We start from the raw sequence: 21,565 nt of genomic DNA on the forward strand, positions 1-21,565 counted from the left end.
CAAACGAATCACGTCACCGTCGACAAGATTATATCACTTTCTTGCTTGTGGTGTATTGTCATTGTTTCATTTCATGACTATCATATCCATATCGTTGTGATCGTAGTCAATGGCCAGCGGATCTCCTGTCCTCCCGGCTCATGGTATACCCACCATCACGCCTTGTCCTAGCTCAACAGCTTAACCGAGACGAGTCTCCTTGTCCTTGATGGGCATATCGGAGCCAGTGGTAGACTTGTACTGGCCACGGATGAAGTCGCTGATCTGTTCGTCCTTGGCTTGCTCGACGGCGGACTCGTTGTCCTGAGCACCCTGGCCCATGAACTTCTCTTGGACGAAGTCGACACCTAGTATAAACAGTTAGTACGTGTCAAACAGTTGTAGCACGGCATGGTAGACGTGGGTAAGGGTGGAGGACAACATACCCTTGTCGAGGTAGTCCTCGTTCTTCTCGCTCTCCTTGCCGCCGCCAGCAGCGGAGTTGAGCTTGTCACCGATGCCACCGAGGAAGCCACCGGAGCCGGAGGACTTCTGCTCAGAGCCTTGGCCTTGGACGACCTGCTCGTTGACGGACTGGCCTTGGTTGTTACCGCCGCCAGCGAGCTTGTTGACGAAATCCATGATGTTTGTTTGTTGTAATTGAAGGTAGGTCAGGTAAGTAAAGAGTCAAAGCAGTAAAGGTGAGAGTAGTCGTGTGAGGTTGTGATGAGTGATAAGCCGAGTGTACTGGAGGAGAGAGCTATTTAAGCAGCTGATTGCAAGGCAGGGATGGTTGATCTTGGAAACGGGAGCACCGATGGGTCAATGGGGTCAATCAAGATCTAGTCCCTGGTGACAGAAGCCTTGGTATTGGAGCTAAGCGCGTTTGATAGGTGCGTGTCGCAGCGTGCAAGGAGGCTACGGGCGACGTACCTGATGCGATGCTGGTCTTGGTCGGCACTGCCCCGCCCAAATGCGCGCCGACGTCATCAGACACCCCGCCATCGCGGAACCTGAAACTAGTCCCTTTGCGAGGCCAAGCTCCGCTATCGCGTCTTGCACGTGAGGGTAACCTTGCGACTAACCTTGCGACTGTGACCTTGAAATTTGTTTTGCTTGTTTGAGGGGTTTTGTTCGGATCAACGCGTCTGTGCTGTTGTCGTCATTGCCATGATACCTATCACTATTATCACCGGCTTCTTGGGCTCGGGAAAAACAAGTACGTAGTAATTTTCAGCTGCTTTCTCAGGAACTAGTAGCACAGTACCAGCACGTCGCATTGCGTGTGTACAAGCCGTCAAGAACTTGTAAATCACATCGAGAAGAGTTATAACCTTGCTAACAACCTCGCAGCGCTCATCCTGAACCTAATCCCCCAACTACCCAAAACCTACAAACTCGCGCTTCTCAAGAACGAATATGGCGACATCAAAGTCGACACCGCGCTTGCCTCCTCAGCCGCTATATCAGGCGTACAGGAACTGCTCAACGGATGCATATGCTGCAACCTCGTCGGGCAGCTCTCCGACGCCCTCGAAACGCTCGCCAACGACGTGAACCCCGACCGCATCGTGATCGAGACCTCCGGCTCTGCCTTCCCCGCAACTCTCGCCATGGAAGTAAACCGACTGAGCAGAGAAACGGGCAAATACGTTCTAGACGGCGTCATGAGTGTGATTGACGTGGAGAATTGGAAGGGCTACGAGGATACGAGCTATACGGCGAAAATGCAGGCACGCTACACCGATCTCATTGTTCTTAACAAGCACGAGCTTGTTAGCGAAAGGAGGTTAGAAGATGTTGAGGACGCAGTGCTAGCTCTAGAGGTGGAGCCGCAAATACCTAGGACAAAGAGCAGGAAAGGGTGGGTGGATAAGGATATTGTGTTTGGACTGGATGCGAGACTTGCGGGCGTCACGGAGGAGAACGGAAGTAAACATGCGCATGAACACGACCATGACCATTCCAGCGAAGTCGAGGTCCTCACAGTCACACTGAAAAGCCAGGATGGAAACAGTAGTGTCGACACCGCTAAACTCGCCAAACTCCTCGAAGACCCCACCAAAGACGAGGTATACCGGATAAAAGGCATTTTGTACTCTTCTACGCCGCCGAAATCATCGGACGCTGATGCGGACGCGCACCAGAAAATACAGGAGGGTCGAGCAAGATATATTCTGAACTGGTCGTTCGGTCGCTGGACGTTTACAGCTGTTTCGCTACCAGCTGGCGAGAGCGCTAGTGAAGAAGAGCCGGTTCTGAGATTGACGGTTATTACGGCGAGGTATGAGTCGACCAAGTGGAAGAAGCAGATTGAGTCGTGTGGGTTGATTGCGTTGGAGGGTGGTGTGGAGGGTTCGTTGACGGTTGAGAAGATAACGTGAGTGGAGGATTTGAGAGTTTCTGATATACCCGGCTCCACTATTAGACGCATAGAAAAGATTACAAAATCCAAGATGCCATTTTTGCATACTCGGTATTGGAATGTTGTTCCTAATGGATGCTTGCGCGATTGGTGGCTAGCGTGGTGGGGCGCTAATGGCATACGTCCACAGCTACTACCTCATGTTACTTCTTTACCAGAGACATGACACTCACAGCACGCATGACGACGCTTTAACCAACACACAACTGCTAAGTATGCTTTTTACTTTTCATTTGGGCTACTTTATCGCCTTTGTCCGCTTCAATAAGCTGCCTTCTCCTTCTACCTGACTGTTGAACCTCAGACGTGGGCTTCCTCTGCACTTTAAGTGACGGCTCTGAACGTCTTCATCCCTTTGTAATCAGCATAATGCTTGATAGAGGGCTAGTTGGCTCCTTTCTAGCGCCATGTCTCCTTCTCAAGAAGACTCTCCTGCCTGCTGTAGCGCTAGCGTCGCTGCTGCCATATCCCTAACAAAGCTTTCCTGGTGTTGAACAAGGCCGACAAACTCGTCGCGCTGATCCTTTTCCCAGAACTTACGCCCGTACACGAAGGTGGCTGCTACAATTAGTTGTTTGAGCGAGCCCACTTTGTCCTCGCAGATCTTGCCAGCGCCATATATCCACTCTACAAAGTCCTTCATGGCCGTTGGCGAAGAGTCGCCTTTGAACAGGAACTGTTCTACCAACTTGACGTACGCGGCGTCGATCAAGGCCGGGTATTCCAGGAACTCCGCGAAGCTTACCATCTCCAGGTCGAATCGCACCGACTTCATATCGCGGGTGAAGTCGATATAGGGTGAATTAGGCTTGTTCTCTGCGTGCGTGATGTTGGAAACTTCCGTCTCGATATGGCGCTGATATTCGTGGAGATAGAGGAAGTTGACGAAACGGTCCACGACGATTGGAGAGGCCCCCGAGAAAGATATCTCGACCGGGTGCTCTGTGGTCTAAGCCATTAGTGTAAGCAGAATGATTTACGACGAGATTGGACTTTAGGTATACGTACGCCCTGGAAAAGACACTTCGTCATCCAGTCCGCATTTGGACCACCGAGCGCCCAAGCCGAATGTATCGGGAATATGAGTCCGTGTGATTTGAGGAGGATATCGCAACCAAGCTTGGACTGCAGGACTTTGTTCGCATGTCTGTCGGGTCAGTAAAAGTACTCAGAGGGGCGGAATTGACGTACTCGGCGCGCTTAGATTCTTCTGTCGGTACCTCCAGATGGTCGTTCTTGGTGGCAATCCGCAGGAGGTTCTCAAGGGACATCCATTCCGGAGCTGGAGGCTTCGGGGTCGCGCCAGATGACATCGTGCTTGGTTAGAGACGTTTCAATACTAAAAAGAGCTCTATGGGAGTAAGAAGGTGAAGGAAAACAAGTGAGCAAACAATTGCGGTCGGGAAACGACCAGTGTGGCGCTAGGCAATTACCAAATAGGGAGTGAGAGCAAAGTCCTTTCACTGAGTTCTTTTCTAACCAGAACGCGTGCAAAAAGGGAGAGCTTGGTCGAAATATTCACTGGCAAGTATTGCAAGGCCCCTATCTGTGACGATACTGCCGTCAACAACGTCCTTGGTACCTACGCCGCCCTTCATAACGAGACGTGGTTCAAGACACGTCGCATCGCGTACAGTGAGCTTCTTCCCAAGGCGCCGTACCTCTCCTAATACCGCGACTTGGCTTTGGCTGATCTCCCGGAGTTCATTCAAGCTCATCACCTCGCTGGTAAGAAAGCCAGGCTTACTGACTCTGGACGCGGATTTGAAGACGTCAAGATGCGGTCGTCGATGCTTATGGACACAGAGGAGTAGGTCTTTCTGACTCCGAGTGGTGTTTGGAGGGGTTAGCGACAGTTCAGCCCAGGTTTGCTGACGACGGCCAAGGTTTGTGAAGGCAATTGTACCAGCACGTGGATGTTTGCCGTATACGAGGTACTTGCCATGATGATATCAAAGGTTATAAAAGATGATGTATTCCCATACCCTATTGGCGAATCGGTCTTTGCTGATCTGTTCCCAGCGGAGACCCTCCAGGCATGAGTATGCATAGTACATCCGGGTACTGATAAGTGTATGTAGCCGCGAAGTCCAGGATAGAAAAGCCCATGTGAACCATACCTGATGAACCATTCTGAAAGTCATCTCATGTCACCGTTATATTCAATATCACGTCCGGCTTCTTATGCGATAGATGATGTTTGCAAGACATATTGCATTATATATACAGTCATTACATGCCCGATTGTTGGACTTTTCCCAAGCTCCAAGGGTGATGATGAGCTTCCAAACTCCTCTTCCAGTCATTAACTACATAAATATCCATCTACCCGTAAACCATAATGTCGGTTTACAACATACCAAGAGCGAGTCCAAGAGCACCAATACCCATGGCGGCACCGGCAGTCTTCATAGCAGCAGGGTTGCTAGTCTCGGCAGGGACAGTGTTGGTGTTGGTATCTGTCTCGGTGGTGGTGGCAACGAGGCCGTCGCTACCGGTGGTGACAATGACGGCTACGGAAGTGGTCTGGATGACGGAGGTGACAGAGACGGTGTTGGTGTCAGTGACAGTGTTGGTGTCGACGGCTGTTGTTTGGACTGCGCCAGCGCCTCCTCCAACTACGGTGGTGGTCTGGTATGCGCAGTCGGTGAGGAGACGGTACTGGTCGCTGCCGTCGTCGTTGTCGTTGCCGTTGTACTGCCTGACGCAGGCCTCGCACTGTGGGATCAACTGGTTTGCGTTGTTGGCTGTGCAGATGCACTGGAGGACGGCGGATGAGTCGTCATCTGTAGGTTTGTTAGATCCTTGTTGTTCGTTGTTAAGTGTTGTACTTACTGCTGTCGTTCTTGCAACCGTTGGTGATGGAGCCGACTTGTGCGCAGACATCAGTGCACTCCGCGGGGATGTTGTCGAAGTCGAAGTCAGTGTCCTGGGCAGCAGCGAAGGCCGCAAGGGCGGAGATGATGGTGAGCTTTGAGAAGAGCATATTGATTGATTGATCGAAGTTCGACTTGTTGAGAGTGAGTGTAGTGGTTTTGAATCGAGTGGAGATGATGAGAAGGTTGATTGTTGTGATGATGGGCTTTCAACATGTCGAGCATGGCGACTCTTATACCAAATGTGCTCCTGCTTCCATCGCCCATCGGACAGTCTCCGCCCTGGCTTCTGCAGAGGAATCAGGTACCATGGTATTACCAGAGCCGTCGTACCCGAGTTCGCTCATGCACTTGATGAGATGGCATGCACCGTCGACCTCTGGCATTGGCTTTGCTGTTTGCTAGACGTTGTGATAGCGCCCCGATGGAAAGGGCCGAATGCGAAGTGACATCACACTTATCATTTGCATGTCGTTCTGGTCGAACCTGGAGGCCAGGCACAGTGTGTCTGGATGCCGCCAAGCGATCGAAGCATATGAAGGTTTCGCGGAGCCACGCGATGGACATTGAGACAGCGCAGGCCGACGTCATTGGTGCTTGGCACGGCGAATGTGGATCCACCCGAGCAACCGAGCGATCACGGCCGATCATCCGGAAAGCTTGTCGTTTGCTCCAGAACGCGCCGACTTTGCGGAGGAAAAACTGGAGAACGTAGGCTTAGGCTGCATGAAACGTTGTTAGTCCGGCTGTACGGCAAACATCGTCAGTCGGCGGCGAACTTCTTTCTGGTAGCTGTTACTCCTGTATGATGCAAACATGTAAAAACTTATGCTTTTGAAGTCAGTATGTCATGGCTTGTACCAAGCTTTAGAAAACTGGGTGTCTGAACCTCGCTGTCAAATGGCTTGTTCAGGAACGCAGAGCCTCCCAACATCGAGTCTGGTATCTCATTGACATCGAAGCATCAATGCGTAACCTAGCATTAGAATTAGAATTTGTTGATAGTGCTCCAACGGAAAGACCGGAGTGGCCATCGAATTGTTTGGCTGTCAATGCATGGAGCATCCTGAAGTAGGATCTGCCTGGTATCATCTTGGTAAAGCTACGCAGGCCAAGAATGGCTGAACCCACTCGTGATAGGCTGTCGACTAGCATCTTGCCGAGAAAGCGTCTTGTACAACAAGCGTGATACATCGTCCGTTGCTTGAAGCTTGAGGGCAACGGATCGTGTCGGCTCGAACGGAAGACTGAGCAGTCTATCAGTGATTATGATGCCCATGTTTTGTTCATGAGTTTCATCAACAGCAGATAGTGTACCATCGGCAGCTTTGGCTATACTATACTTCTGTTGACTGCCAAAACTGGCAAACATTACGTTCTTTTCCTCGGAGGCGAAGTTCCCAGTGCGCATAGCTTTACCACGTCGTCTTGGCAACCCGCGCTACCACGGTTTCTAGGCCGTCATTAGCTGCATACGCTAGAGGCGTGGCAGGAACATACCGTTGTTCTAACTGGCATGACCGGCGACATGGCAAACCAGTAGGGCGGCTCTATAATAGCCACTGCGGGTAAAACATAGCGCAAGGTTAGACAATGCCGTCAGAGCCGTGTGTAGGTTCGCTGTTGCCGTTGCCGCCTTCAATAGCGTTAAGACGGAAAGTCGAGGCTCTGAGCCCGTTGCTGTGCTGATCTCAGCAGCCTTCGCCACGTACGGGATAGTCGAACGCTGCTAAACGACGAACAGTGGGCGCTTTCTAGGAGCTTGCAGTCGTCCATTTGGAATGTGTTCCAGTAACCCAGAAGAGTGTGCAGGCGATATGATGTCGAGGTAACTTGGATTGACAGCAACCCGCTTGTCGGAGTACCGGTCGGGAACGAAGGCTAAGTAATTTCGTAGAAATGAAGACGGAAGGAAGTGTCGGCGACGACGTTTACTGAATATAATTGCCGAAGCTGACCAGAACCGGGCACATGGATGCCATCGATACAGTTTCTGCGGAGGCGTTAATGTGTTCTTGTGGGCTCGCGCTCGAATTTGAAGCCTTTTTGTGAGGGACTTTGGGTGTGTATGTTGGTGGGTTGGTAAGTCGATAACGGTGGTTTGCCAGGGTTCGTCGAGGCGTTCATGTGTGTCCATCAACCACGGAAGATACCTTTTGCATATGGTTACTTGTAATTCTATCTCTACCTGTGCGCATTAGCGTGATTCCGATCAAATAGCTGTAGATATGCGTTGCTTACGTGTATTATGTGCGACTACTCGGTCTCCGTTGCATATTTCCTCCAAAAGGGAGCAGGTTCACCTGCGCATCGATATGAATTGGATCCTTGGACATTTTGTAGCACAATACAGCGCGGGTAAGCGCTCATGCCTCGTGATGATAGTCGTTCACTTTGCAGGAAGTTGCTGAGACGTGGCTATCGTGGTAGGTGGTTGTGGATGTTGCTTGAGATTCAGGTGAGTGCAACAGCGTCCAGGTGGTCTGATCTCGAACGGGAATAGCAGATCAGCACTGTGGTTATCCCCGGCCGCTCCTTCTTGCTTAGTCTGTAGGGGTAACTACATCTGCTCACTCATCACAGGCCCAGGCACGTCTCTCAACTGATAGTCTTTCATTAATAGTGGCAGTCAAATGATGAAAGAATGTGTTGCATCTACGACCAGTACTCCCACACAGCCCCCAATGCTCCATACCAATCGTCACATATTTGTGTATCATATCCGGGTATCATTGCCACTCAAAGACTGCACACACTACTACTAGGGCACGTTCCAAACAGACACTGTGAGAGACATGCCTGTCTTTTTTCTAACCTATACCAACATGATCCTCCAAAGGACAGATGTGATGTAAAACCTTACAACAGCACGTACCCTCTACCTAGCTTGCACGGCCGGAAAGTAGCGGGGTCCGGAGTACCCGTAGAACTGGACACTCTCAATGTCGATGTTGCCATCGTGTTTCGGGCTCCAGAACTTAAGTAGGACGTGTCTTCCCGAACTGGAGAATGCGTTAGTAAACCGATGGCCCCCTAGGGTGACCAGACCAAACTTACATTGCAGGATGAAATTTGATTGTGATCTTGTTCTTGTTCTTCGCAATGAAGAAGCGCGCATGTGGGGGTATGAGTGGCTCGTCATGGGTTCGTTCGGAAGGTTCGATGCGGCTGGGCGCAGCTACACGAGACGCTCGGATGGGCTCAAGATAGCGCTCTCTCCGCTCCCGCCATTCGCTGTATGTGCTGTAGTCGAGAGCCGGCGCGCGACGCAGCGGACCCAGGCGGGGAATGACTTCATCGTCATCGTCGTCGCTGTCTGGACGCCAACGGCTTTCTCTTCGAAGGCGGTCGGCCATGATGGCAGCACTGGGTACTTCTTCGTTGGATTCCGAGTCTTCATCCTCGCTGGCAGCAGTAGTAACTGTAAAAGGCGGTGGGGTAGGTGCAGAAATGCCAGCGGGACCGCTGTAAGAGTCATCCGCTGCGTGATCACAATTGTCTCCCTCTGCTTCGTCTTCGTGTTCTACCATCTGGCGCATTATCCGCCGACGCTCAGAGTCGGAGCGCAAAGACGATATCCAGTTCGCAGATTCGGCATTCAGCCTTTCACTGCGGAGACGAAGATTCTCGATGCGCTCCTCCATGTCCTCGCGAGGGCCCTGATTTGAGTATTGCCACACCGAAGGATCTTCAAGAGCCTCTCGCAACGACATGTGTTCGTTGGCCTCGTTTGGAGAACTAGGTGTCGGAGACATCAGTGGCGATGGAGTGTCGTAGCGGAGGTTGTAGGCTGAGGTGCCGGATAGGAGTTCATCTGCAGACATGGATACGAATACAAGACCTTCTTGAACGCTGGTGTTAGGTTAGCAATGATCAAAGACGAAGCGGAGACACATACGGAGCCGTAAATCCACGGTCCGGTGCTCGAATGACGATCTTCTCCAAGGCGAAAGGGGCTTCTCCGATGTGTTTCAAGAGAAGATTGCACTGGGAGCTCTCGCTACAGTATACACTTTTGTCGTTCCTCAAGACATTCTGAACCCTGTATAGCCCAGGTGGGTTGTCTCTGCGATGCTCACCGCCGTCACAGCTTATGATCTCCATGCGCAGACGCCCAGGCACTACCTGACCCCTGTGGCCGTACTTGAAGCACATGTACTCCGTAGCAGCGCTACTGTCATGTTCCAGCTTCCTCCGCTTATGTCGGCGCTCGCTGTTGAGTTGCACGATGGGGCTACGAGAGCGGGGCTGTGTATTCGAGATAGTAAAGGGATTGCTTGTCGGTAGGTCACTCAGTGAGTCAAGAACATCGTTGGTGGCGTCCATGTCGGCCAGGCGCTGTTCCCTCGTGCGGGCCTGAGAGCGGCGGAGGTAGCTTTCGCTCGGTACGGCGCGAGGTCGGTTGGGGTTTGCAGTGGGCGGCCTTCGGGCCAGATTGTCCGCAGCGTCGCTGTCACGTGGGGGACCAAATAGGCGGTGCAGCGGGCCTCTTCTGGTTGACGTGCGAGTGCGCACGCGGCGGGCAGGGTCTCTGGGGGATGACGTCGCATCGTAAGCGGCGGGCGTGGGCTCGGCTAGGGAGCGCAGCGCATTTCTGGACGCGCTGGTAGAGGCAGAGCGAGAGACGGTCGGCGGCGAGGTCGAGGCATGGGGAAAGTCAAAGCTGCCCGTCGTGAAGGCCAGTGGGAAGGGCGCAGGCGGTGGGGACGGAGAGGAGGGTGGTCTGGGCATGGGTGACGTCGGCGCTCGCTCCCATTGAGGAGACGAGGTATGGCGAGTAGTTAGGCTCACACGCAGAGGAGAGACTAGTAGTTTACGGTGGGAGGGTAGGAGACGGCACTTGTCGAGGCTGAGGCGACGAACAAGCAACGCATCGTCTAGTCGGTCCCGTGTGGTTGGCACGCGGGGTGCGCACGGGCCACCGCAGAGCCGCACAGGCAGGCTACGAGGGTGCGAGGTAATGCCGTCACCGCTAGCTGCCTTTACTCGGCCATCTGCAAGACGCCCGTCCAGCTTGAATTAGCCCATACGCAGCCAGCGTCTTGTTGGATCCACCAACAACTTGACTGTCCTGAGTGATCGCGCAGTTCACGTCTCGCATACGCGTATCTTCACCCTCAGATACACACCCGCGCGACACAAACACCATGGCTGATCTCACCGAGCCGTCCCCGGTACCTCCGCCGGTGACCAATGGCGCGTTGCCTGCTGCATTGCCTGCCGAGGACGCAGCTGGCGAGACAGTCGCCGCCATCGCTGAGGCCGACAAGATATCCGCAGGTAAGCGCGACGCAATGGCAGTTGCAGCAGTGCTAACTTCCGCGCTCAGATGAAATCGCCCTCTACGACCGCCAAATCCGCCTATGGGGCGTCGCGGCGCAAGAGAAGATCCGCACCGCCAACATCCTGCTCGTCTCCATCAAAGCCCTCGCCAACGAGGTCGCCAAGAACCTTGTCCTCGCCGGCATAGGCTCCATCACCCTCGCAGACCACGAAGTCGTGACCGAAGATGATCTGGGCGCGCAATTCTTGATCAGCGACGCCGATGTAGGCAAGAACCGCGCAGAGGCAGCATTGCCCCAGGTGCAGAAGCTCAACCCGCGCGTCACCGTCAAGACCCTCACCACCGACATCCGCAACGAGCAAGATCCCAACTTCTACGCCGCCTACGACATCATCATATGCACCGACATGGACTTCCTCTCCACCTCCGCCCTCAATGCCGGTGCGCGCATAGCACGGAAACCCTTCTACGCCGGCGCATCGCACGGCATGTACGGCTACATCTTCGCCGACCTGGTCGAGCACAACTTCGTTATCGAGCGCGAGAAGAGCAATCGCGACACGCAGGTCGGCGCTGAGAGCACAACGAGGAGCATCAAGAGCGTCCAGGTCAAGAAGGAGAACGGAAAGGTGGTCGAGCTGGTCAACAAGCAGGAGCTCTACAGCCCGTTGATGCTGGTCAAGGACAGTCCACTCCCTGCGGATATTGCAAACAACGCCAGGAGGCTGAAGAGAGTCCATCCCTTACTCACCTGTGTACGCGCATTGTGGGAGTACCAGCGCATGGGCTACGGCATCTACCCTTCGCATACACCAACAGATCTTCAGCTCTTCACCACCATTGCGAACCAGAAGCACAAGGAACTGCTTCTTCCTGCAGAGTCTCTCAAAGCCGAAGTCCTCCGCAGCTTCCTTCAGAACCTGGGTAGCGAACTGGCACCCGTCACGGCTTTCCTGGGCGGTCAGCTGGCCCAAGATGTCATCAACGTGCTGGGACAACGTGAACAGCCCATCCAGAACCTTATGCTATTCGACGGCGAGGACAGTTCAGGACCTGTCTATGCGCTGCATCCTATCTTCCCTGGAACACCGTTACCCATCATGTCGAGCATGCCTGTCAACGCGCCGATTACGATAGTCTGAACTTTGGAAACGGAGATATGAAGCATGGTTTGTGAGATATTGCATTGCGCGATTGGATAGCAGCGGTATGAGATGTGGAAGAAAAGTAGCGTGGAAGCATGTGGCGGACAAAGCACTTGATTGAACGATACCCAAACGAAATCGCTGAGTTGACAGCGAAAAGTAATAACATCTAATACTTTCAACCCCCACCAATACCCCATGTTACTAGTGACCTATCTACTGCTTCTTCTTCTCATCCTCAACATCCCCCTTCCCAATGTTCCTAAATAACATCCAGCACAGCCCCACAAACGCGAACAAGACCACACCAACCGTCCCTCCCTCAACCCACCCAGCCATCCTCGTGTCAAGCACCGGCACATTGATCCACTCCACCAGTCCACCCGAGTCTGTCTGATTCCACGCCTTTGGCTCGACATGCATGAACCTAGTCTTGGGTCCAAACAAGCCCTCATACCCCAAATGCAAGCGATCAAACGGATTGGTAGTATGCTGTGCGCCCGAATCCGCACGGCAAGCCCAGAACACAACAGGCCAAGGGACAGGTAGCCTAGCATGAGACGCCGCCTGAGCAGGCATATACCGCAGATGCAACGGTATGCTGACATTCCAATCCCCCTCCGGCACCTCACGATGCGTCGGCAAGTCCTCCCACACGCTCTCCTCCCCATCCCCCAGACTGACCTTGGGATATTCAATCTTCTCCGGTTTAGGTGTGGCGAGTTCAAAGAGTGCTGCGGAGCCCCAAGCTGGCACAACCCAGTCTGGGGCTTCGAGATCGGTGGCGCCGGCTAGACTGCGGAGGCGCTTTAGGTTCTTGTCTGCGAGGAACAGGGCGTCGGAGAATTGGTACTTGTCGATGAAGAGGTAGGAGGGGAGGGTTAGGTGGGTGTGTAATTTGCAGGAGCGGTCGGGTGGGGTGAGGTGGTGTGCTGGGAAGGTTAGGGTGAGGGTTGGGTGGAGGCCGGTTGGTTGTTTGAAGGAGGTGCTGTAGGTTAGGGGGTGGAGTTTGGGTGGGGCGGTTGGGTTCTTGGAGGCTTGGAGGAGAGGGTAGTGTCGGGTTGGGGTTTGGAAGCGCGTGGGCTCTGTGTGTCGTTAGTTTCTTACTGTCGTGATGACGTAAAGACAGTGTAGTAGGTGTAATATACGTACTCGGTTTATCGTCTTGCCCTAGCACTGTCAAGAAACCTCCAAACTGCACATCTTCGGGATCGGCATTTCCCTCCAAACTCAATACCCCAATCTCTACAGTCGCTTCTTTACTTGGCAGCCTGATTGTCTCAGTCCAGCCTTCGTTGGTGGATCCTGCATTGGATGATTCGGCGGTCAGAACAACGCTTCTCGAGATAGTATCGTAGTCCACATCGAAATAATCTGATTGAGCAAAGCCATCAATCGCATCCAAACAATAGCTATTTCCATCGTTTTTGCAGAACTTCTGCTGGAAGAAACTCCTAACTCTGTCGATGTCGTCCAAGTAGCTGTAATACTGCGAGGTCGCCGACATTGAGAAGCGTTCTGAGAGGACTGGCATCTTTGTGGAGCTGGATGATGTTGACGAGCACTTCAGGTCTGAAGAGATGAGGGAGTGGACGCTAGAGCATAGTGCATCGTCAGGCGTATCTGATAGAGGCGTGAAGAAGACATGTAGACCAGGTGAGGCTCGTGATGTGAAGGGCGGAGTAGATGCGTAAGGCCTTGGAGATGTCCAACGTAGATGTAGCTCGTGCCATTGTTGAAAGACTTTACTTATCTACGTGCCGTTAGGATGATTTCGATCTTTTGGCGGACTTGAGAGTGGCAGCAGTACATACTTCTTCAGGTAGCTCATTCAGGCCGAGTGTGATACGGTGTTCCTTCGCAGCGTAGACATTGTCTAAAGCAAAGTATGGACCAGATTTGTCTTCGCCGACATCAAGTTGGTCCGGAGTGAAATCCTCTGGATTCGTCACCACATAAGTTATTCGCTGTTTCATGATTGTTGTGATGGAGGCTCGTTCGAGGTTCGTCCACGCGTGATGCTCGCGATGGCATGTGAGTAAAGCGAGCTAGTGCAGAAGCAGCCCTAGCGTGTATGCATCCCTGTAAAGGCCTCGGCGGTGCGTCATCGGCATTCACTGGCGCCGCCAGCTTCTAGATTCACAGCCCCAAAGCACAAGGCATCTCCACCGTGTCCTTTCACATGCTTTTGCCACGCGGGGGGTACATGAGCTGTCTTAACCATCCCTATCCAACACTCTCCTGATCCACGACCTTGCGACAACATGCATCTCCTCAGCTTCCTCTACCCTGCGCTGCTGGCAGCGAGTGGCGCAGAAGCCCTCCGCTCGGACAAAGTCAAGCTGGCTAAGATCGAAAGTCTCACGCTGCGCAAAGGACAGCAGACTTCCGCGCGACGCGTCGACCCTATCCCTCAGGTACGCGCTCATTCCACGCCTTTCCACGTACCCCTCCATGCAGCCTACTAACACATGATAGCTGAAATGCATCGGCGGTTCCGCACGCGGCCTTTACGAACCCGAGATAATGCGCTGCAAGAACAGCGGCTCTGACTACGACGAAGACTCCATACAATGGACCTGCACCGCCTCGCTCCCCGAAGAATTCAAACTCGGCTCCACAGACGTCATCTGCGAAGGCTACGATTACCCCGAAGACCCATACATCTTGAAAGGAAGCTGCGGAGTAGAGTACCGTCTTGTCCTCACGGAGAAAGGCCAAGAGAAGTACGGCAAGGGAAGAGGAAGATGGCAGGGCGACGACGACGATGACGACCGACGTGACGGGCCGAAAACCATGGGCGAGAGGATTGCAGGCGGGCTATTCTGGATGCTCTTCGGTGGTGTTGTGTTGTGGATGATATACTCTGCGCTGAGGAACCGCGCACAAGGTCCGGATGGCGGCGCAGCAGGAGGCAACAGACCTGGCTGGGGAGGTGGCGGCGGCGGCGGTGGATGGGGAGGAGGCTACAACGACGACAACGATGACCCGCCTCCACCATACTACCCAAATAACCCCAGCAACCCCAAATCTGGCTACGGCGCGACACAACCGGCACAAGGCTGGAGGCCTGGCTTCTGGTCGGGTGCGGCAGGTGGTGCTGCTGCTGGATGGGCTGCGGGCCAGTTTGGCAACAGAGGCAACCGGAACAACCAGACGGGCGGCTGGGGCGCTGGAAACGGTAGTGGCAGTCGCTGGAACAACGGCGGAGAGGGTAGCTCAAGGAGTTCGTCTGGTGATAGTTTCTCCAGCACCAGGCATGAGAGCACTGGGTTCGGAGGAACGTCGCGCAGATGATGTGTTGTTGATGATTTCTCTATTGGCCTAAAAATGATACCCCCGTTGACGCTTTATGGACATGAATCTATGTGACTTGGATGCTTCTGGACATGAGTGTACACACATGGATAGGATGTGCAGTAAGAACAATGAGCATCCTCCAAGCTCTGAAGTGTGCCGTGCGTATCATGCCGCGATTCCGCAATAACGGTACCTTCGACTGCATCTTCAACGGCCCAGGGGCGCTCCCATGAACCAGAATATTGACACTAGCCCTTTAATCAGGACCCTTCCACCTCACCCAAGGAGCGAATGGAACACCTACCCTTAGTCCAAGTAAATGACCCAGAAGTCTACATCGCATTGAGATCTTGCAAACTTTCGGTTTGATACTGATGTAGACAGCAGCGCACCTGTTCAGTTTTTTTGTTCCCCAGCTCTCCAAGGAATATCCCCCTTCCCCACCTTTACACAAGTCAGCCACCCCACCTTCTGCCTCTCTACATCAAGCAAAGACTCGTTCTTTGCAAGATCCTCCACATACGCACTCGCTTCCCTCTTCAAGATCGCTAGATCCTCACTTAGACTGGCAACTGCGGAGGGCATGACCTGTTCGAGCATGCGTCGCATATCCTCGTACGGCATGTAGCCCTCCCCCTTCCATATCTTCCGATAAATGGTGGCGCGCCGGAGAGACCCCTTGGGATCGTCGTGTAAGTTGGTGAACTCTTGAGCAATGATGGACCGGAATGTCGATACAATGAACCAAGTGTCGAATTCAGAGTTGACAAGAAGAGACACTGGGTGGCTGCTCGCGCCGCGGCCGACGTGTATAGTGAGTAAGAGCAGATCGCGCTCTATTTCTGTGCAGCGTTTGTTTTGCTCGAGGCTCTTAGCCGTGATGAGGCGGACGATTTCTTCTGGAAGAGAGGAGCACGGCGTCGGCCATGGCCAGCTGGGGTGGGCGCCAGACATGTGTATCAGTGCTTCTGTGTAGATGGATTCGTTGTGCAGAGAGAGCGAGAGTATAAGCCAGCGTGCGGGATCGTTTTTGATTGCACGCAGAAGCGCATGTCGGTGCTGTAGAAGTGTGGCATTGATCTGTGATCTTAGGTTGGGAAGGTTGTCCAAGCAGCCCAGGTCTCCGGCGAGCTTGGTGAGTTGTTCGGAGTGAGTGAGAGAGGCGGCGATATTTGTAGTCGGGATGTTTATGGAGACGTTATAGAATGCGCTGAAGAGATCGTTGTAGATCCCGATGATGGCAGTGTGGTCTGGGGTAATAGAGAAGGGACTGCTTGAGTCTGAATCCTCGTGCTCGGTCTTGATTGCCACGTCGGCATCATGATGACTTCCGGTATTTGAAATGACGGGCTTTTCTTCGGTGGTTTGCTGTTGTACCAGAACGACCTTACCATCGATTTCTTCAATAGTGTATGAGGCCCACGCCGGCCCTATTGTGGGCATCATGATGCTGGAAAGTGACCTTGAAAACCATGAGGAAAACCGCGTAAGAATGCTGCTGTGGAGTTGCCATTGTCTCGGCGGAGTGACCAGTTCCGTCTTGATGAAGATATCGCCTGTTGTGAAGATGGGGAAAGATTCGGCGGTAGCATGTAGTATACTGGGTGTATGCGCCACTGTACCATCATGGGATGGTTCACGAAGTGTTTCTGGGGTTGGAGGACCTAGCGTGACCATACCGGCATAAGTGGAGACTTCTGGGGGAGTGCTCATCGGATTCATCTTTGAAGGAGAAATATGTGCCGTGTTTGTTGCTGGATGATGGCCAGGTGAGGGTTGGGTTTTAGCATCGCCAGTATGCTGCGAGGAAGAGACTGAAACCGCAGAAGACAACTCTGACGAGTCTGCATCTAAGCCCGATGGTGGAGTGAGAGACTTTGAGTTCTCGATAGTCTTTTCTGATGTTGTGTCTTGCGAGCTCGTGGAGTTTGTTGTCGAGACTGTCGAAGCATGTCGCTTACGTGCCTGCGCCGGCGATTGCGAACGGTCGCGCTTGTCCATTATGATGTTGTGGGAAGCTCAGATGTAGACGCTCTTCATGGATCTACCGTTGTTGGGGGTTCTGATTGGTAGAGGTAAGACTGGAGACTGGTTGCGTATATATAGTTGTAGAACCCGCTCGGTGAAGGCGTCGAACTGGTGGTCATGACAGCAATGAGCCTGTCACTCGAATGCTCCACCCCAGTGTAACGCTTTTGATCAGCTCTAATGGCAGTCTGAGATGGCGGTCAATAGGCGAAAGCGTAGATGTCGTCGTGATCATGGACAGGCTGATCATCACAAGGCGAGAGACGATCCATGTTCTCATAGGTTGTACGTGAACAGCTTTTAGGGAACATGTTCCTGCTCCATAAAGTTTCAATCTTCTAGTGTATTGGAAGTACCTCTAAAGCCACTTGTGAAGCTGCGAGACGTTGTAGCACACATCGTGCCAAGGTACTCGCCACAAGTGTGCAGTTTGGTATTCCTGGAAACCTCTCGCATACTTGGACAATGATCGTTGCACTCATAAGAAATACACACCCAAACACCTGGTGCTCATTTCGGTCGTGTTATTCTTTTGACGTACTTGATATTTTGGGACAGTCTGCCGGACTGGTAGGCCGGCATCCGAGGGTCCTAAACGCCACAGAGGCACCACTGTAACAAGTATGCGCGAACGAGCCTTTTCTAAACCATTTTCATGCCAGACAAATCAGTTATCTCTTGTAATAGTGTAAACGACTGTTGTTTGAACATCGGCGGGACGATCCAGTGTAGGGTAAGAAGTACAATGACTTTGGAAAAGTGGGGCTTGCTAGATGCGAAAAACTGGCGTGGATGTGTGTCCTAGGCGAAGACCTCAGTGTAGCATCCCGCGACGTGAGATAAGCCTTGTTTGCGTATCGCCAGTGTTTCCAGAGTCGTGATAAACGGATTAGTAGCTCTCAAACGAGGGGCTGAATGTGACGTCACGGCATCGCTCATTCTAGAATTACCTGCCGTTGCCGCGGAAGTGACAGGAATCTCACGGCAGGAGCAACCTGATCAATTTGTGATCACAGAAGCTTGGTCTTACCCCGGCTGTTAACACTCTGATGCAAAACTCGTACGATTCCTTTTCAACACACCACAAGTGTCCACTGCTAGCCTAGTGGAGGCTAGCTCGGTCCTCTCGGAGTTATGTCCGCGCCCATGGGGTCGCTGCCAACATCGCTGTCGCAACTCGTGCTTGATGATCTCCCGACGCCGACCTCAAGAGCGGACGACGATTACGATCCCAACAGCCTTGCATACGACCTGATCAGGTTCACACCCGCGCCGACTGTGATCTTAGACGCGTTGCTCTGTGTGCGCCATGTCTCCGATTCGTTAGTACAGCCTGTGAATAGGATCGTCTAACTCCTGCTATTTGCTGACATCTATCAGTTATGTGACTGCCTCAAACGCAAGAGATCGCGTTGATCTTGTAGGCCGACATGCCGATGACATTTTCGGCATATCCTCCACTGTTCCTGCTTTTGCTCCAGCCCATGCGCTAGTAAGCGCTGCATGTCGAACTGGCAACCTCCAGCAATCGAGAGCTGTAACAGATACGGGAATCGCCTGGCACCTGAGAGCAGTCCCAATTCTGCGCCACGGGATATTGCGCTGCATCCAGATGGAATTCCTCGACATCACCGAAGAACATCAGCGACAGCTTGAGTTCAGGGAACGCTCTTATCAGAATGAAACATTCCAATTGCTGGTAGCAACCATCAAGGATTACGCGATCTTTATGCTTGACCCGACAGGGCATGTGGCCACGTGGAATGCAGGAGCCCAGGGTTTCAAGGGATACACTCCAGCCGAGATCATCGGCAAGCACTTCTCGGCCTTTTATTCGCAAGAAGACCGCGAGAATGATAAGCCATTTAGGGAATTACGAGATGCCCTCCGCGACGGAAGATGTGAAGACGAAGGCTGGCGTTTTCGCAAGGATGGATCCAGGTTTTGGGCGAACGTTGTCATCACGCCGGTGTATAGTAAGTATCTCCTCACGCACTACATATGAGACATACACTGACTTCGTTCACCTTGATTCAGAGGACGACATCCTCCTCGGCTTCTCTAAGATCACTAGAGATTTGACGGAAAGACGGAAAGCCGAGAAAAGTCTTATCGCCGCCTATGAGGAAGCATCGAAACTCAAATCGGAGTTCTTAGCCAACATGAGCCACGAGATCCGCACGCCTATGCACGGCATGTTGTCCGCTTTGACGCTACTACTGGACACCAAGCTGGACAACAACCAGCAAGAGCTGGCGAATATCATCAAAGAGTCCGGAGACGTGCTTCTTCAGCTAATTGACGACTTTCTCGATTTTAGCAAGCTCGCTTCGGGTAGCTTTTCTATCAGTAACGACATTATAAGCGTGAAGGATATCATTCAATCTGTCTTTAGGGCACATCAGACGTGCCAGAGACCCGAAGTCAAGCTCGAGATCGATATGGACGACAACCTACCTAGTTCCGCTGAAGGAGACTCTCTACGTTATCGACAGGTTGTACAGAATCTCCTATCTAATGCGACAAAGTTCACCGAGCAAGGCTATGTACGAATAGTTGCGCGACTGCAAAAGGAAGACCAAGAGTACTTCACGATTCTGACTGAAGTGATAGACTCAGGCATTGGAGTACCAGCAAGTGGATCACAGACCCTATTTACGCCTTTCACCCAGATCGATAACTCCACGACAAAGAGATACAAGGGTACAGGATTGGGCTTGAGTATCTGCAAGTCGCTGGCTGAGCGCATGGGTGGAAGCATTGGCTTTCACCCTAATCCAGAAGGTCCAGGTAGTGTTTTCTGGTTTACCGCCAAGCTCAAAAGATGCAAGCAGCTCAAAGCTTTGGAGGTTCTACAAGAGGGTCTGGCTGGATTGAGCATCCCATCTCCCGTGGTGGCCGACCCGATGGAAACTCTCAAAATCGTCGCTCCTGACAAACGTTTGCTACTTGCGGAAGACAATATCATTAATCGAAAGGTCATGACTCGCATGCTTGCTGGCATGGGGTTCAACAATGTGGACACGGCACCGGATGGTAAGGAAGCGGTCTCCAAGGTCTCTATCAACGAATATGACCTGATTCTGATGGACGTCAACATGCCTGTTCAAGACGGGCTCAGCGCTACCCAAGAGATTAGAGCAAATGGACTCCACGTTCCGATCGTAGCCATGACAGCAAATGCTCTCAAAGGCCAGGCGGAGTCGTACATCGCAAAAGGAATGACAGGGTACATCGCCAAACCTGTAGACAGGAGTTTGCTTGTCAAACTCTTGCTCGGATGTCTACAGCAAAATTCCACCAGCTGACGCAGCACGTTAACGGTAGAGATGATCTCTCAAGGGAGGGAACAAATACAATACGTATCATTCCACACAACACGACTTGCAGCAGCATCGTTGGGCATCACTGGGGGTCGACGCCGCAATGAGACAGTTGACACGAACATTCGGAAGGCAGCGATTCCCGAACTAGGAAAAACTTGAACATCCTAGAGCCTACACCGACGTTAGGCCACCTACCTTGCATGTTTCCGTGTTAATGTGGTCTGCAAACCCGTTTAGCCTTTTCCTTTGATAAGGTGGGCGTACGATCATGCCCTCGCCATTTCCGGGAAAGTCCACCTGCAGAAGTCTTGGTACACAGAATTACTATCGCATGGCCGGCAGTCTTGATCTGGCCAATGGCTTTGCGGGTACGTTACCCGACATCTGCCTGCCCTGGAAGCGGACCCACCTGCACACATCAGCACCAAACCGATGTCTATTCGAGTCGCTGGTAATTCCACAAAAGCGGGCAAGGTTTTCGCATTGCTTTCGCATCACTTTCGCACTGATGCGAGCGGATGCCTCATCCGCATGCACGGCGCTGTTGGGATGAATGGGGATCCCCTCTTTTGGGCTCCGGCTAGACCATCTTCACCGGCCCCAAGAGAAGCTCTGTCACACGAGATACGTTTGCGAAAAGACACTGGTTATATCGGTATCTATCACACTCTCTGGGGTCAAGACAGGGCATTGTCGTCTTTTCGGATGTCCTTCCTTCTAATCAACAGTTCCCATTCTCTCACGTTGCTTCAAGAAACTTCACGACTGGACGACCGCCAGGCCTCCAGAATTCTCAGCTGATATCACATGATACTCCGCCTCTTTGCAATATATTTTGTGCTCCAAGTTAGTGTCCAGGCTACTCACTCTTGGTATTTTGGTGGTGGCTGAGCGTAATCGCTAACCCTTGCCGCAGCTAGCCCCACCGTTCACCTCCTACACACTGTCACAACCTCCTAGCAAACAGTGTCCACCATTATCAGAGGGCTATGCATGAGGTTCTGGTAATAAGAAACCGCCAAGAAAAGAAATGCTACCTTCTCGCGTTCAATACATACCAGCGTGAGGACCTAACCCTGATAAGCAACACAGAATAAGGCTTGGCCCTCGTAACACTCGTCCCGGTATTGCGCACAGCCTGTAGCGAACATGTAGTTCGCAATCTTGCACGCGTTTTATATGCCTAATCTGAGGGCCATACC

The 21,565-nt window shown here is 52.5% G+C and overlaps 10 protein-coding genes across 10 annotated transcripts; 4 read left to right on the top strand and 6 right to left on the bottom strand.

The window, feature by feature from the left end:
* Window positions 1–180: 180 nt before the first annotated feature.
* Window positions 181–621, bottom strand: J4E84_003515 (uncharacterized protein; the record flags this gene model as incomplete). The annotated part of the gene is made up of 2 exons (XM_049386127.1): window positions 181–347; window positions 426–621. The coding sequence occupies 2 exons, from the start codon at window positions 619–621 to the stop codon at window positions 181–183; spliced, it is 363 nt and encodes a 120-aa protein (XP_049245976.1).
* Window positions 622–1,149: 528 nt separating this feature from the next.
* On the top strand, window positions 1,150–2,363 carry J4E84_003516 (uncharacterized protein; the record flags this gene model as incomplete). Its single annotated transcript, XM_049386128.1, has 2 exons — window positions 1,150–1,198; window positions 1,333–2,363. 2 exons carry the CDS (start codon window positions 1,150–1,152, stop codon window positions 2,361–2,363), a joined length of 1,080 nt encoding a protein of 359 aa, XP_049245977.1.
* Window positions 2,364–2,822: 459 nt separating this feature from the next.
* Window positions 2,823–3,717, bottom strand: J4E84_003517 (uncharacterized protein; the record flags this gene model as incomplete). The annotated part of the gene is made up of 2 exons (XM_049386129.1): window positions 2,823–3,346; window positions 3,573–3,717. The coding sequence occupies 2 exons, from the start codon at window positions 3,715–3,717 to the stop codon at window positions 2,823–2,825; spliced, it is 669 nt and encodes a 222-aa protein (XP_049245978.1).
* Window positions 3,718–4,753: 1,036 nt separating this feature from the next.
* J4E84_003518 (uncharacterized protein) lies at window positions 4,754–5,390 on the bottom strand (the record flags this gene model as incomplete). The annotated part of the gene is made up of 2 exons (XM_049386130.1): window positions 4,754–5,190; window positions 5,240–5,390. The coding sequence occupies 2 exons, from the start codon at window positions 5,388–5,390 to the stop codon at window positions 4,754–4,756; spliced, it is 588 nt and encodes a 195-aa protein (XP_049245979.1).
* Window positions 5,391–8,158: 2,768 nt separating this feature from the next.
* J4E84_003519 (uncharacterized protein) lies at window positions 8,159–10,011 on the bottom strand (the record flags this gene model as incomplete). Its single annotated transcript, XM_049386131.1, has 3 exons — window positions 8,159–8,282; window positions 8,338–9,132; window positions 9,179–10,011. 3 exons carry the CDS (start codon window positions 10,009–10,011, stop codon window positions 8,159–8,161), a joined length of 1,752 nt encoding a protein of 583 aa, XP_049245980.1.
* Window positions 10,012–10,427: 416 nt separating this feature from the next.
* On the top strand, window positions 10,428–11,706 carry J4E84_003520 (uncharacterized protein; the record flags this gene model as incomplete). The annotated part of the gene is made up of 2 exons (XM_049386132.1): window positions 10,428–10,560; window positions 10,610–11,706. The coding sequence occupies 2 exons, from the start codon at window positions 10,428–10,430 to the stop codon at window positions 11,704–11,706; spliced, it is 1,230 nt and encodes a 409-aa protein (XP_049245981.1).
* A 219-nt stretch (window positions 11,707–11,925) lies between these two features.
* J4E84_003521 (uncharacterized protein) lies at window positions 11,926–13,243 on the bottom strand (the record flags this gene model as incomplete). Its single annotated transcript, XM_049386133.1, has 2 exons — window positions 11,926–12,794; window positions 12,862–13,243. 2 exons carry the CDS (start codon window positions 13,241–13,243, stop codon window positions 11,926–11,928), a joined length of 1,251 nt encoding a protein of 416 aa, XP_049245982.1.
* A 730-nt stretch (window positions 13,244–13,973) lies between these two features.
* On the top strand, window positions 13,974–15,006 carry J4E84_003522 (uncharacterized protein; the record flags this gene model as incomplete). Its single annotated transcript, XM_049386134.1, has 2 exons — window positions 13,974–14,126; window positions 14,188–15,006. 2 exons carry the CDS (start codon window positions 13,974–13,976, stop codon window positions 15,004–15,006), a joined length of 972 nt encoding a protein of 323 aa, XP_049245983.1.
* A 399-nt stretch (window positions 15,007–15,405) lies between these two features.
* On the bottom strand, window positions 15,406–16,634 carry J4E84_003523 (uncharacterized protein; the record flags this gene model as incomplete). The annotated part of the gene is given in 2 exon segments (XM_049386135.1): window positions 15,406–16,609; window positions 16,627–16,634. 2 exon segments carry the CDS (start codon window positions 16,632–16,634, stop codon window positions 15,406–15,408), a joined length of 1,212 nt encoding a protein of 403 aa, XP_049245984.1.
* Window positions 16,635–18,649: 2,015 nt separating this feature from the next.
* J4E84_003524 (uncharacterized protein) lies at window positions 18,650–20,345 on the top strand (the record flags this gene model as incomplete). The annotated part of the gene is made up of 2 exons (XM_049386136.1): window positions 18,650–19,013; window positions 19,075–20,345. 2 exons carry the CDS (start codon window positions 18,650–18,652, stop codon window positions 20,343–20,345), a joined length of 1,635 nt encoding a protein of 544 aa, XP_049245985.1.
* Between the last annotated feature and the right edge of the window lie 1,220 nt (window positions 20,346–21,565).

The sequence above is a fragment of the Alternaria hordeiaustralica genome (genome assembly GCF_023758085.1).
Source record: "Alternaria hordeiaustralica strain BMP 2776 chromosome Unknown scaffold_5, whole genome shotgun sequence".
NCBI lineage: Eukaryota > Fungi > Ascomycota > Dothideomycetes > Pleosporales > Pleosporaceae > Alternaria > Alternaria hordeiaustralica.